Source organism: Pseudovirgaria hyperparasitica (genome assembly GCF_010093815.1).
Source record: "Pseudovirgaria hyperparasitica strain CBS 121739 unplaced genomic scaffold EJ05scaffold_1, whole genome shotgun sequence".
Classification (NCBI taxonomy): Eukaryota; Fungi; Ascomycota; class Dothideomycetes; order Acrospermales; family Acrospermaceae; genus Pseudovirgaria; species Pseudovirgaria hyperparasitica.
Window position 1 is genome coordinate 2,843,068 of NW_022985549.1, and position 15,240 is coordinate 2,858,307.

The 15,240-nt window shown below is 49.0% G+C and overlaps 5 protein-coding genes across 5 annotated transcripts; 3 read left to right on the top strand and 2 right to left on the bottom strand.

The window, feature by feature from the left end:
• Positions 1-785: 785 nt before the first annotated feature.
• EJ05DRAFT_447785 (T-complex protein 1) lies at positions 786-2,880 on the top strand. The gene is made up of 2 exons (XM_033742286.1): positions 786-923; positions 979-2,880. Exons 1-2 carry the CDS (start codon positions 865-867, stop codon positions 2,573-2,575), a joined length of 1,656 nt encoding a protein of 551 aa, XP_033605837.1. The 5' UTR covers positions 786-864; the 3' UTR covers positions 2,576-2,880.
• Positions 2,740-3,687, bottom strand: EJ05DRAFT_433118 (uncharacterized protein; the record flags this gene model as incomplete). Its single annotated transcript, XM_033741594.1, has 3 exons — positions 2,740-3,165; positions 3,222-3,482; positions 3,535-3,687. Coding segments are annotated over 3 exons (840 nt in total), but the record flags the coding sequence as incomplete, so codon positions are not given.
• Positions 3,688-4,224: 537 nt separating this feature from the next.
• On the top strand, positions 4,225-4,872 carry EJ05DRAFT_447791 (uncharacterized protein). Its single transcript, XM_033742287.1, has 2 exons — positions 4,225-4,468; positions 4,525-4,872. The coding sequence occupies exons 1-2, from the start codon at positions 4,385-4,387 to the stop codon at positions 4,705-4,707; spliced, it is 267 nt and encodes an 88-aa protein (XP_033605839.1). The 5' UTR covers positions 4,225-4,384; the 3' UTR covers positions 4,708-4,872.
• A 771-nt stretch (positions 4,873-5,643) lies between these two features.
• EJ05DRAFT_472298 (uncharacterized protein) lies at positions 5,644-7,593 on the top strand. Its single transcript, XM_033743153.1, has 3 exons — positions 5,644-5,968; positions 6,018-6,120; positions 6,170-7,593. The coding sequence occupies exons 1-3, from the start codon at positions 5,786-5,788 to the stop codon at positions 7,390-7,392; spliced, it is 1,509 nt and encodes a 502-aa protein (XP_033605840.1). The 5' UTR covers positions 5,644-5,785; the 3' UTR covers positions 7,393-7,593.
• A 532-nt stretch (positions 7,594-8,125) lies between these two features.
• Positions 8,126-9,225, bottom strand: EJ05DRAFT_472300 (uncharacterized protein). The gene has a single exon (XM_033743154.1). The coding sequence runs from the start codon at positions 9,158-9,160 to the stop codon at positions 8,195-8,197; it is 966 nt and encodes a 321-aa protein (XP_033605841.1). The 5' UTR covers positions 9,161-9,225; the 3' UTR covers positions 8,126-8,194.
• Positions 9,226-15,240: the final 6,015 nt, after the last annotated feature.

The window sequence follows — 15,240 nt, forward strand, 5'->3', positions numbered from 1 at the left end:
GGTATGTTAGACAAGAAATGCTAGTGCTGCTCTTAATTGTTTGTGCACAGTGCGATTTTGTCTGTCCCAGTGTAAAGGAAGGTGTTGTTCCCCAGCAATGGCTGAGGATTGCCTACTCAACAGTTTTGAGGGGTAATATCGTGGTTCATAGGAGCGCAAAAATATCATCTTTCACTGGCTCTTTCCGGGTAGGAATATACCTAGGTGTTATTGACTTGTTGCATCCTCCGTTCGCGTGGTATTGGATGCAACATGGGAGTCAATACTTCGCTTCATCGTTCAAGTTTGTCGCGGTGTGCCTTAAAACCACGCCTAAGCAATACTCGAAAACTGGCATGTATTGACTCAAGCCTAATAATGGGAGACCAGACGCTGAGAAAGTCTTGCTCGGAGGTTTGCCAAGGGGATCCTCGTCCCATACGTCTCAAGCAAGAACCAATTGCTTCCCTCTATTTCTGCTCCTACAAGATGGTACATCTTCACTTTGTTTGGGCGAAAACCTGAGAATCTTATACGCTTGCTAAAACGTATAATACGTTGCGAACTCGCATCTGGATAAGGCATTGATATGAAAGGCCTTCAGGAGACCTGGGTGGTGACATCGGAGTCGTCGCTGCTCTGTCACAAGGTTTACTGAGTATACCAGACGTGCCCAATGAATAATATTATACAGTGACAAGATAGATCGCATGCTGAGGCTGAGGCTTGTTGCTTGGAGTTTCCATCATGCCTTAGGCATCACTGCGCCAAGGTTTCGCGAACGCGTCGGACATGGAAAAATTCAAGAACTATGAACCGCTTTAGGTAGACGCAGAGCTTCAGTCCACTACGCTCCCCGCACCAAACACCTCTTTGAACACAAACATGTCACTGTCAATACCAAACGCTCCTAATGCAGGGCTCTTCAAGCAAGGCTATCAGAAGTAAGTCTTCCCCTCATTCGGCTGAACATTGAATTCATAGCTAACCAAAACACAGCTACGACGCCGAAGATGGCGCTGTCATTCGCAATATCGATGCCTGTCGGACGATTGCTTCGACCGTTCAGACTTCACTAGGACCGTACGGCCGGAATAAAATTGTCATCAACCATCTGTCGAAAATGATCCTCACTTCAGATGCTGCCACAATTCTGAGGGAGTTGGATGTCGTGCACCCAGCCGCAAAGCTGATAGTTATGGCATCACAGCAACAAGAGGCAGAGATGGGCGACGCAACAAACATGGTGATTGTGCTAGCAGGCGAGCTGTTAAAGAAGGCAGAAGAGCTGCTGCGAATGGGTCTAAAGACAAGTGATATCGTACAGGGGTATGAGCGGGCACAGAACGAAGCTTTGAAGATTTTAGAGTCGCTCGAGCTGGACAAGGTTGAGGACATACGGGACCAAGAGGAGCTGGCGAAAGCGATCCGGACCGTCATCGCCTCGAAGCAGAGCGGCAGCGAAGACTTCCTCGCTGACATGGTTGCCGAAGCTGTACTAGCCGTGCTCCCCAAGAATCCTTACAACTTCAACGTCGACAACATCCGCGTTGTTAAGATCATGGGCGGGAGCCTTGAGCAGTCGAAAGTGGTCAAAGGCATGGTCTTCCCTCGTGAGCCGGACGGCAGCATCAAAAAAGCTCAGAAAGCCAAAGTCGGCGTATACTCGTGTCCCATCGATATCTCACAAACTGAAACCAAGGGTACCGTGCTCCTCAAGAACGCAAAAGAAATGCTAGATTTCACCGCCGGTGAAGAGGCTCAAATGGAAGCCATCATCAAGGAGCTCTACGATTCAGGCCTCCGTGTCGTCGTCGCTGGTACTACCGTCGGCGAGCTCGCTATGCACTACCTTAACCGCTTCAACATCCTCGTCATTAAAGTTCTCTCCAAGTTTGAGCTGCGTCGCCTCTGCCGCGTCGTTGGCGCATCACCGCTCGCCCGCCTCGGTGCTCCGATGCCGGATGAGATGGGCTCTGTAGATATCGTCGAAACTCTCGAGATCGGCGGCGACCGTGTCACCGTGTTCCGCCAGGAGAACGAGCAGACACGCACCGCAACACTAGTCCTACGTGGTGCAACACAGAACCACCTAGATGACGTTGAGCGCGCTGTCGACGATGGTGTCAACGTCGTAAAGGCTATCACGCGCGATCCTCGACTCGTACCCGGCGCCGGAGCTGCTGAGATGCAGCTGGTAGAGCGCATTACGGCGTTTGGCGAGAAAACTAGTGGGCTGACGCAATACTCCATCAAGAAGTATGGTGAAGCATTTGAGGTGATTCCGCGCACACTGGCCGAGTCGGCGGGTCTCGATGCAACTGAGGTGCTCTCGCGGTTGTACACAGCACATGCAGCACAAAAAGGAGGCAAGAGCGTATGGACAGCAGGTATTGATATTGAGAATGAGGATGGCACAGGTGTCCTAGATGCGCGTGAGGAGGGCATCCTGGATTTAATGGTCAGCAAGAGCTGGGCGATCAAGCTTGCTACAGAGGCGGCGAGGACGGTATTGAGTGTAGATCAGATCATTGTGGCCAGGCAAGCTGGTGGTCCGAAACCCCCAGGCCCAAACCCAAACTGGGATGAGGACTAGATGTAAATATCGAGCAGCAGAGGGTCTGATATGAGATTTGCAATCGTCTGCAGGTTTCCGACTGCATGATAGGTCGCAGACCATAGAGGAGCATCGGATATCTTTGGTCCTCAGTACAGTAACAAATTTTATATCCCCCATGATAATCACTTTCCCCTAGGTGATCAGAATCTTGAATTCCTTTGGTGAGACCTGTACGCCGTGAATCCAACATAAGCTCCTGTAACAACAAGCCCAAAGATCACAAATTTCAGAAAGAACCACGTCCAGCTACCTCCCTGCTTGTTCTGTTTACTGTATTTACTTCCCTTATTTTTACCGCTTCCGGCATTAGTGGCTGCGTTTGATCCAGGCGGCTGATACAAATTCTTGGTCCATATGTTGACGATGTCGTGGTTGTCGGCCAACTCACCAGTTTCGGCAGAGAAACCTAGGTATGCTACCGGTGGAACTTTGACATCTTTGATGTCGAAACATTGCGTCCATTCATCTTCTTTCTTGTATTGTAGATCTAGACGGAGCGACTGGTCTGCGAAATATGTGAGACGAGCTTTCGTAGCCATATTTTGGTTGTTGCGAAGACCTCTCGCCTGACATTGTGTTAATTCATGGGTCCATTGATAAGAATTTGATTGAAAGGGCTTACCGAGCATCCTGCCAGCTCATTTGATTTGCCATCATTATCCTTATCGTATTCAGTGTTACCATCACCTCTCATGGCCATGACGTAGGGAAATACTGTTCCTGGACGGTTGTTCTTATAGGTGTCGAAGAGGATGCCTATTCCCTCAAATTTGTCCGCTGATCCAAATACTTTGCCGCCTTGGGCTCGCTGTCTCGTAAGCCACATGGCCATGCCATCTCCATAAAGATTGCCTCCGCCGTGGATCTTAAATTCGACTGTGATCTGGACGCCATGTGAGCTGCGATGTGGTCGTCTCCGGATTATGAAGCCATACCTCCCAGTTAGTCGCAGTTAGAGGGACTCGCGAAAAAAGCCATCCTGCTCTTGAACTTCTCTCAGACGTGAGCCGAATATATTTATCTGTCCGTATCACGGTGTCACCACCAAAATCCCACCATCGGCTTTGCAGGTCTTGGTCGAGGTATGGCTGTCATATGATACGTCAGTATTACTTAGAAAAGGGGTGAGGATATGACACGGCTGAATTTGAGTGCAGTGAATATTAGGGGCTCCTAAACATACTGCTTCGAGACTATGTGTGCGCAACTGGAGTAGGTTAGCTAGGTTCGCATCAGCCGACTACTCTGTCTTACTGAAATAGCCTTGATATCCTCGCGGTCTGAATATCCACTTGAGCTTCCAGCAGCATCAACTCCAATAAAGGCGCTCGCAATCAGCGCAAAATTGGTCCAAAGTCGTGGGACCATCATCGTGTGCTCAGGGTCCAAGCCGACGCAGCACCCAAGGTTCAAAATGAAAATGAAACAAAAGAGAAAGTCGAAGACGCAGAGAAGATGAGGACCGTGGGCGATCACTCAATGATAAAGAAGGTAGGAACTGTGGCGTTGTAGTGCCAGGGAGGAAGTCGTCAAATGAAACTCTTGCCCGCAACGTCAAGCTGTCCTTTACAATGGTGATCAGGGTTCGGTGGTGGGCGTGGGCGTTCGGCTTGGCGCGCGTTGCTGGTCAGGTTCCAGCATCATCGTTGAAATTTACAGCTCGAGCTTCACTACAAGCTTAACATTTGCCATATCACGTCCAACTACAATCAATAACACGAGGGACCTTGAAATCTACACACATAAATCGCACTCGTCAAGTCTCGTTCATCGCCAACTCTCAAAATGGACTCCTCCGACCCAAAGACTGCCGTCATGCGCCAGATCCAGCAAGAAGCTGCTGTGACAAACGCGAGGTCGCTCGTCGAAGTGAGCAGACCAATTATCCCGAACCTCCCAAATCATGAACTAATAGTGTGCAACAGAAACTCAATGATCATTGTTTCGAGCGCTGCGTCCCCAAGCCGTCAACATCACTATCAAAAAATGAAGAGACCTGCATGTCACAATGCATAGAAAAATACATGGCCGCATGGAATGCTGTCAGCAAGGTATATGTCGGTAGATTGCAAAGAGATCAAGCAGCCGGAAACAGCGGCTTCGTATAGGTTGTAAAGCGTTCAGAGTCGGACCGTGGACATAAATATGTACGATAGATGGCATTGCGAAGGAATCAGGACAGTAAATCACGTACCGATATGTACAATATTAGAAGACGACATAATTGTATGTATGTACATAGCCATTAGAAGAATTTAGAAAAGGTTGCTCAGTTATAGATCCCCATTTGATAGCCCTCCAATGTCCTCAGTTAAGCTCTCGTGTTTTACCACTGACAACCACCGTCTCGCCCTAAAAGGACTTGATAGGCTGTCTCAACTTTGGCTTTTGTGTTTCATCATTGGACCGGAGGAGCCGAAGCAAATCCTACACCCACTACTTGGAGCATAACCCGCCTTCCTCACCACTCTAGACAACCATGGACCTGATCGCGCCCGCACGCTCCGATTGAAAACTACTATTTAGCTATCAGCGATCTAGGTCACTAGCGCGTGGCATAGAAACGAAGCATCTCAAGCAGAAGGGTATCGTCAACGCATGTTACCCGGGGGATCGAAGATTCTTTGGCTGGAGTAGCGGAGAGGGTACTGCCTCGCATAGTAAATGCTTGAACAAACTGTCGCTTATCGCCAAAGCTGTCCCTCGGATCTCTGTTCGAAGTCCGCAACGCGCCACAAGCTCTACAGACACCTCGAAAGGAGCCGCGGAACCCGTCTAACGCTCAGTGCTCTCTTTAATTTCCATCATGAGGAGGACTGTAGTACATCAGCGCCGACATCGCAAAGTCAAGAGGATAAGAACCTACCAGTTGTTCGTTGTCAAATCTCGAATGGCTGCCATGCATATCGCTAACTTGACGTCGCGCGCGAGGGGCGTGAGGAGTCCAGATTAGCGTGATGAGTGATATGATGTCAGGATCAAACCTTCGCATACTGCGCTTGATTTTATTTGCACGCGTTCAATTTGAAGGAACTCACAGATACAAGCTATCCTAATCCAATCAGAAGGGGGTATAAGTTGGGCGACTCTCAATCTCCATTTTTTCTTTCCTTTAGGTGCACTTAGAAGATGAATCTTTAGCATATATTCGACATAAGCGCCTGTCGAACAGAACCCTATCACATCATGGCGTCATGGTTTACACGAGCCACGTCTAACCATACAGCTCAGCTAATAGTCACAGCTGTTGCATCTGGCTGTGTTGTTGGTTTTGCAATCGTTGGATTACAAGAGGCGAAGCGACGCTACAGAGTAGAAGATATAAAGGCCTCTATACCAGAGCTTAGTAGCAATCACAAAGCTACGCGCGTAAGAAGGCCTTTCCAGATCTCATTGGCTAAATCTGACCCTATTCCAGCTCACTGAATATGGAGCTGCAGCCGATGTGTTTGCACCAAGCAAAGAAGATGAACGAGGCATGGCTATGGCAGTCAGGGCGAGGCAGGGTGACTGGGATGACGGTAAGGACACAGACGTGGCGTGGGAGATAATGGCTAAATATCTTTACAGATCTCATATTGGAGCAGCTTGCACGTAACCGTGTCTTTCTGAAAGATGAAGGACTAGCAAAGCTACGCTCGTGCTTCATCGTTATCGTTGGACTAGGTGGAGTAGGATCACATTGTGCAGCCTCACTCGCACGGTCCGGCGTCTCGAAGATGCGCTTGATAGATTTTGATCAAGTAACACTATCATCCCTAAATCGCCATGCTGTCGCCACTCTCGCCGATGTGGGCACTCCGAAAGTTCATTGTATTCGTCGTCGACTGGAACAGATCACACCTTGGGTGCACTTCGATTGTCGAAATGAGTTGTTCGGCGAGGATAGTGCCGGACGGCAACTGGGTGATCTGAACGGACAGAAGCCGGATTTCGTGGTTGATGCTATTGACAACATCGGTAGCAAAGTCGCGCTCTTAAACTACTGTTTCGAAAACAATATCAAGGTCATTAGCTCGATGGGTGCCGGCTGTAAGTCCGACCCAACGCGTATCTTGATTGGGGACATCTCGGCCAGCACAGACGATCCACTGTCGAAATCAACTAGGAGACGCCTAAGAGCCAAAGGTGTCAAGGACGGTATCAATGTTGTATTCTCCACCGAAAAGTCAGGCCCAGGGAAAGCACAGCTGATGCCTCTGGCCGAAGACGAGTTCTCAAAAGGAAGTGTTAGCGAGCTGGGTGTGCTTCCGGATTTCCGCGTGCGAATCTTACCTGTCCTGGGAACAATGCCAGCTATCTTTGGCCTCTGTGTCGCAAACCACGTCATGCTTGAAATTACCGGTTATCCGCACGAGTATATGCCGTCAAAGAATCGCGAAGGCATGTATGATGGCATCATGGGAGCTCTACAAGGGCTAGAATCTCGCGTTGCGAAAGCACAAGATATCGAACCGACAAACCTTCGAATACCGATGACACCGGACGATGTTGGCTATCTAGTAGAAGAAGTCTACAATGGCCGAAGTGTAGTGTCAGGTCTGTCTACGAGACTGGCTCTTTCAAGATGGAACGCACCACCCAAAGGTTTTGTTGATACATCAATCGCGGGACAAAAGGTTTCCCCACTGAAACTTCGCGATCTTGTATGTATGACCAAAGAGGAAGTTGTGAAGCATGAAAAGGAAGTTCTGAAGGGTGACAAGTCACCAGAGGACCTTTGGGGCCCAGAAGTGGCAGCTAAGGTCGAAAAGCGGTTGCAAGAAGAAGCGTTATTCGAGCGGTTTCGCTAGGTGCACTTATGAAGAACGATCGAACTTACATTAGTGGTACGTATATGTCTATATATGTATGAAGAATGTATCATATATCTACACAGACCAAGCGAAACCAACTTTCTTGAACATGGTTATATAATCAGAATACAGGTTCACTATACGGCGATAGGGGATCGCGATCATGTGGTATTACTGACACCCCCATTTCCAGTGCTCAGACTCTTGACTGCTCATATTACACTTCGAGCCGTAGGTTGAATCCTTGAACGATGTCACATCACGATGCAGCTGCGTCTATAGTCACCGAAAATAAAATTCCAGTCTCTCGAACTCGATCCGGAACGCTGGCGTTCTCACGAACTCCGGACACCACCATGCAACAGTCGCGGCAATTGCTCAGCGAGTTATAAGAGTTTTCGCGGACAATAAAGCTCGAATATAACAGCACTACCTAGGCAGCTGCTGAAAGACCTATTATACACTCACAGAACGTGTACACATTTTTTGATAACATACCACAGACTGATTAACTACCAGGTGAGAAAGACTATTATTAATCGACGTTGATGGCAAGACCGATACCCACGAGACCAACGACGCAGAATCAAGATTTCCTGAAAGACAAGGATCTAGAATGGAAGGACTAGATTGACACATGAGACGTTGAAACCATGCCCCGATATCTCGGCTGCATGAATACTAATTTGGCAAAGATCAAGCACGGTGTTCGGTATCGTCTGAAATATCATTGAGGCGACAATGAAAAGGCTCGCTCTATATTCTAGCACTTCTATAATAATCTAAACCGAAGTCAAATCTAATAAGCAAATAGGGGCAACACGAAAACAACCGACATCCAGACGTTCCAAATCAAAAACGTCACCTTATCATCCCTCACATTCCTCAGTAGCAACGTCCTCAGCGCCACAGACCAAGCCAACGAACCACTCATGCACACACCAAACCAACCCACCCCCCAAAACATCGGACACACAAACCCCCAGACACCCATTGGCACTGCAATCGTCCATCGCGCATACCAATCACCAACTACCAACGGCATCGTCTTCCGCCCCCTCAATGCATCGCCTTCCTGGTCGTACATATCCGCCGTCTGAATTGTCGTCGCAATAACCCCCGCAACAACCATAAGCCACAAACCCAGACAACCCGCCCCACCCTCTGCACTTCTCGCGCCCCCAATCGCAACCTCGAGCGCGCCTGAAGTAAAGCACACATAGCCCCCTGCATTAATCAGGTTCCGAATCAGCGGATCCGCATTTGCGCCGTCAAAGTTGTTGTACCATGCGCCCAATACAACGAGTCCGAGCGCCTGGCTCGCGCCACCGAGCATGAAGCGGCTACCCAGAAGCGCGAGGGTATAGCATGCCCACATGAGTCCCTTCGCGGCTGTTTGTGTGAGGCGCTTGCTAGGTAAGGGGCGCCATGGCTTGTTGACTGCGTCTTCGGCAATGGAGGAATCAGATGATTGGTTGTTGATTGCGAAGGCTATATAGTTGAGCCAGACCCAGAAGAGTACGATGGGGGTTCGAAGGAGGATGAAGAGCGAGGTGGGAAGTTGGATCAGGGGTTGCAGGTTGTATGAGGAGGCGGCGAGGCCGTTCGTTATGCCGAAGATGGTGCTGGGGATGATGATTGTCTTGAAATCGCTGTATGAGAAGAGCCAGAATGTGCGGAGGTGGTATGAGAGGGGAGGGGTGAGGACGGATTTGAGGATGTGGGTTGCAGTCTGCGATATGCTCGCCTTGAAGGGGACGGCCATCCTGTACCGTGCCAGAGAGACAATGCTGTATGTTATGTCTGTTTGCGAGAACAAGCAATTGATACTGTACTACTGGAAATAGGATCTCTATATCGAGAATTCTGAAAAATATATATGTTTGTTTATCATCCCTATCCTTTCTCTGTCATCTTGCATAAGTCGTTGTGGCTGACCCAGTGTGTCAACCTGCTTAAACAGTCCGATGTGGCTTGAGGCTGAGGACTATTAACAAACAGTCTAGACCTGCCATCAACCGATTCAGGTACATTCGCTCCCACCTAATATGAAGTTTCAGCAGAAGTAGCCCAGTTCCAGTATTGAATGGTATAAACTTATGTGAAGTTGTATCAAAAGATGTCTTGAATGAACTAAGCACTAAAAGCATGAAAATACACTCAAAAGCCCTTTCGAAACCATCAAGATCTAAGTATAAGTAGAGCTAGTAAACACAAACAATATCCGAGTCCAGAGAGTCATTGCTGCCCCTCGTCGGCTAAACCAATAACGGTAGCCTCATCCCTTTATTCAAGACGGGGAAGTACAACAACAAACTCTATAATTAACCCGCACTGCACAAGACCCACTTTTCACTGACTACATCTGCATCTGCATCTGCATCGCCGTCCAATGCGGCATCCCCGACGCCCAATCCATGCACACACGTCACCGCCCTTTTTCATAGTTCTCCATCCTTGCACATGCACGTCTAGTAGATACCCATGACACACCCAGAACACGTTTTTCGCGCACCCACGACCAATCCCGCTGAAAACGTGCTCAATGCAATCTGTCGATCCGGAAGCTAAAAACGCGATCTTCAGTCATGCATGGAATATGTACGGCAAGGTGTGTGCTTGCGTGGTGGGTGCGGCTGTCGTTAGATCATTACTAAAGCGCCAGCGAGGAGCGCGGACGGAGAAGTGCTCTGAGTAGTGCGTTTGTGGATGACTACATATGGTGCGTTGCGCTGAGTTGGGCGTTGTGAGGATTGTAGTCTCTTAACAACAAAACATATCATATACACATGGGTATCTGTTTGACTCCTTACATGGAGACTCGGCCGAGCTCGGGCGGATAGTCAGATCCATTATCGGAGTCTATATATGACTAACACAGCTCATCTTCTCAGAACAGCCCTACCATATTTCCATCCTATCACCATTCCAGGACCATGTCAACAAGCGAGCAAGCTCCTCTCAACCAATCACCGAGTCAAGGCAGGAAGCAGCAGGGCAGGCCTTGCACCTACCGCAGACAAGTACACAATGACCTCACTGCCGACGAGCCTCAGCCCACCTCGCTACTAACTTCTATACCCAAGAACAGGGATGAGCCAAGATATGAGGTCAATGAGCACAAGCTCATGTAACGGCATTTGTGCAACCAAAGAGGCTGTGCTGTGTGCCGATAGTGACGCTTGGATGCGTGCATGGCCGCGCGCATGTATGTATAGAAGGATCTGCAACGGTATGTCTATACACATTGCGCGTAATATCAGACCTGAAGTCGAGGTAGATAGTGCAGAGAATAATGAAAGAGAGATTGCCGGTGCGGTCGCGAACGTATACCTATAGCACCATCTCATATGTTTTTTTCGGCGCACTGCTTGGGACGTTATATCATATCACAAGTTCAACTAGGCATCTGCGATCGATAGCGTGCCTAAGTCGACTAGTTTATGCCGTGCTATAGGTACGGTGCTGTGCTACCACGACACAATCAGGCTGATTTGCGAACCCCTCATTACTACACTAGCTGTGGGCAGATTGGCACGATAGATGCATCTACTGGATCAGCTTGATTGGACCGGGACTCGGGCTACGTTTGGGGCTTATTATACGCTGGGAATAAGTTATCATGCGGATTAGTCCGCATGGTAGGGCTTGGGCTAACAGAGCTTATTATGACGACGACATCGCAGTGCCGGTGGCTTTCATGATGTGTATGCTTTTTTTAATTTGTTTGCTAGTTTAAGGCGGACTTTCCAACGAACATCGACAAAGGGAATAAGAGACCACGGTAACTAAGAAAGAAACCACCCGCGGACAAAGCTTCAGTAAGGATGGCGGCAGTAAGAGCGAGCTTTGATAACACACCTGTCATGCAACATACGAAAGAAGTGACAGAAAATCCAAGCTCCAAGACCTAAGATCCAAGAAAACATACATAAGTACAGCTCACGCCATCAAGTGACTCCACTCCACAGAAATCATAAGCTCTTGTCGGACTTATGGTCCGTCATAGGAGGTCTCAGGTTCCTTCGGGTCTAGCCGAGCGCGAATTCTTCGAGAACTTAATTTGCTGCTAGCCATGAAGGATGTTCTCGAGGGGCTAGGGCTAGGAGATGTGGTCTTTGGAGACCTGTCAGGGCTAGCGATAGGCTTGGCGCTTGCAGAGCGTGCCATGAAGTAGAACGGTATTCGTCTTGCTGCTTGTGTTAGTTAGAAGTTGTCGACGATAGGTACAGACAACATACTTACAATAGAGTATATTGTTCGGGTACTGAACTGTTGCTTGTGCCTCGAGACAAGTTGACTCGGACCGATCAAGCAAATGACTGCTATCAAGAGAAATTGTCTTGGAAGATATAGATGGAACGGAGGCTCAGCGAAAACGCTCGTGATGTCTGCTAAAGCCGATGACTGTCTATGAGGAACAAGAATGGGCGGGGAAGGTCGAGGTTGCTTTTATATTATAATCCCCATGTCGTCCCATTCAAGTAGTAAAGGATCGGCCATCAGAGTAGACCAAGATCTCCAGCTTCGCCCTGTTGCCGTGACCGGCAGGGGTGCTGTCGCGGTGAGAGCCTCAGTCTAACAAGTTCTCGAGCTCCTGCGAACTTTAGGGCAGTGGCTGGGTCTTGCTTCGCCTGGTTGGAGTGCGCGCAGAAGTAATGTCCGCACGATAGTGAACATCGGTCCTGGTTGGCGCTAGGCGGAATCGTTCATCTTGTCATACCTCCTTTGCCGTCCAACATGGTTACTACAACCTGATCCCAGGACGTGTGCGCTCGCACGCGTCGACCGAAGTGTGAATTTGGTAGTTGAAAGTCGCGCGGTCACAGCTAGTAGGGCGCAGCGTTCCAGTGCGAGATTCTGCCTAAACAGCAAGAGAAGAAAGGACGAATGAGGCGTTGAGTTGAGCCTGAGGCGAGAAGGCGAAAGTCAGGTATAGGTGCAAGCAGGACCAACGACGGAACGTGTTCACGTATGATTGAAGAAGAATGAAGAATGTAAGCCACATCGGGAGCGGGAAAGAGGTAACAAAGAAACTTTGCGTGCTATGCACCCCTACCTTGTCAGATGATTTTGATGCCATGCTGGTAGGGTGTGCAAACACTTACCGGTAAGCCATTCAGGGCATGCAAATATGCGCCAAGACACGCACGCCCCTGCTTTACCTAACGGACACAAAGGCACAAAGGTAAGAAAGTACAAACTACGAAGAGCGACAAGTGCTGGTAATGACGATGGATAGAGTCAATGCCCATGTCTTGCCAAAGGCCTGGCGAAGTTCATTGGAGCCTGACCTTCGAGAACTGACCTTGGGGGCCAACTGCGAGATGCACAACCGGGTGTATTATCAGCAGCAGAAGATCAGCTGTATGTGCCGTTGATAGCCAGTAGACTGGATCACACTGTACACCATACGTTGAGTAGCACACTGGTGTAGATGAGCCATGGCTGCACCTGGTATGCCCCGTGTTTGCGAGGTGATACATCGAGATACACGTTGGTGCAAGTGAGCCGGCGTTGAGAATGCAGGAATAGAGAGCCAAGAACAGAAGCGATTCACTCTGCGGTAGAGGTTGAGCTGGCAGGCTGACTCATTGGGCCTGATGGTGGCCGTCAACCATTGCTTCTCGTCCCTGAATACCTATGGTGTGCACTATGGAGTGGCGAGAGGGCGTGGCTGCGTGTTTCGGCCTTGCGGAAGACTTTGGCGTGTGAGAGGGCCGGAGGCGTCAACGTCTGGGGTTCCTTCACAAGTACGGACGTGTCCGTTTCTGCACGTCCATTGCTGACCGGCTGTCACATAGGGTGACATGACTGGATGGAAGCAAGGCGCAGCGATTTGGGCGGTCGGGGTTGTCTGAGGGATGGAGGTAAGTGAAGAGAGAAAAAGTGAGTGAGTGGCCTCAGCTCCCTATATCCGTATTAGGAATAGTGATCTTGAAGCGTCCCGGGCCCTGCCGTCATCAGTGGAATGCTGCATAGGTAGCAGGTAATACGCTATGGACTGTCCCGCCCATATAAGATATCATATTTGCAGGTACGTCAGATGCCAATAATAACGAGAACAGCTTCGCGACTTCAGAGTCATTGACGAGAGCACTATGGTGCGCAAGGCCTACGTCACCATCAAGCTCCATCGGTGATCCAAAGCTCATTGATGGCTATGCTGCTCTCTAAGTGCATTTCACATGCGCTTGTACCCTCATCGCTTATAATTCATAGTTTGTATGCAAGAAGGAACAAGCGATTTGTGATCGCATGTTTCGCAGCCTGAGTGTCCATCAGCTGTACTGCTGCAGAGTGGTCTTGTTCATCGACGAATGACCATGGGACCTTATCCGTCGCCTGGATTTCAAACCGAGTGAGTACGGACAATGACGTAAATACGAGATCCAGTGGTCGTCTCTGGTACAGACAGTCTAAAATCATTGAGGCGTAGCGTGCGTAGTACAGTGGACGTCAACATCGTCATCAGGTGTTTGTTGTCGACCTCTCCAAACACTTCTTACCCAGCTTCCACGTGTATTGACGTCGAATATTTCTAGTCCTGGAACAGAAAGGAGCGGTATCAGTTCCCACTGCCATTTCAACAACAAGAACGTGTAATCGCTCCCTGGCCCTCGGTAGGGAATACTGTAAGGTCTGCGAGCTTGGGGAAGGTGAGGGGGAGGGGGGGGGGGGGGGGCTGGGACAACCTACTCATTATCAGCAGGCAGATTTCTAACATATGCCAGAAAACAGTGCTCACTTACCTGAGTATATGCTCGGTAGCTGTGAAAGAATGGATTGATGTTTATTGGCGGGGAAGATACTAACACAAAAAGTGGCGGTCGACAGGAAATTTATCTCTTAGTCTTAGGAGCGAGATGTGTTCAAGTGGCGTCACTATGTCAAGGCTAACATATAAGCAGATATTCTATACGTTGAATGTACTGCACCTGGTATCACTCGGCGATTTGGATATGTAGTCATACTGGACGTAAAGTATGTTATATGGGATCTTTACTTGCGTACTACGCCCAAAGCTAGTGTCCAGTTGAAATACCAGCCCGGTCCTTTTGATATGGTTCCCAAGTGATCGAGCCTTCCACAGATGTGCCTCCGCAGACCAGTTGAGAACCTGATTGACGACTCGCTGAATTTCCCCGTGAAGCACGTACGAGCACTAAGTATTCCCCAAGATGACAGATTGTGCACCCCGGGGCGTTCACTACCAACAAATAAGATTGTCAGGTACGCAAGCGATATGACCCAGCAGACCCAATGCTTGTAGTCTGTGAGGCTCTAGCGCAGTTCGAAATAGTTGATTATGGGACTTTGTGGGAGACATGAGGCGAAGATGTGTCAATGTACTACTGAGTCGGTGCCAAGTGGTCTATGCCGAAAGTGATCGTCTTTCCTGCCCGACCAACTGACAGACTTCAAATCTAAAGGGGCGAAACTGCATGAATTGAGTTCTTATCAGCCTGTTGCAACTTGTGCAAAAGACATTGTTTAAGCTTCTTACATCAACTGATCACGTTCAACAACGACACCCGACTGCACCACCTGCATCAAAGGTGTGTAACACAAGTTTCTAGACAATGGCGAACAGAAGTGTCGTGATAGACATGAACGAGTTCGGTACTTGATTTCAGCTGGCCCTTGAAGTGTAAGATTATCAGCAGCGAGCGAGTTGAATTTCGGAACACCGGAAGGATGGCTTTGCCACCAGGAGCCTGAAAGTAGATTTAAACCTTTATTACTCTGATAGCTGCATCAGCAAAACTGGCGAATGTTTATTTGTATTTAAATGTGAGAACAACGTCGTCGAGACTCGAGAATCTTGACGCGAAATAGCCGGTC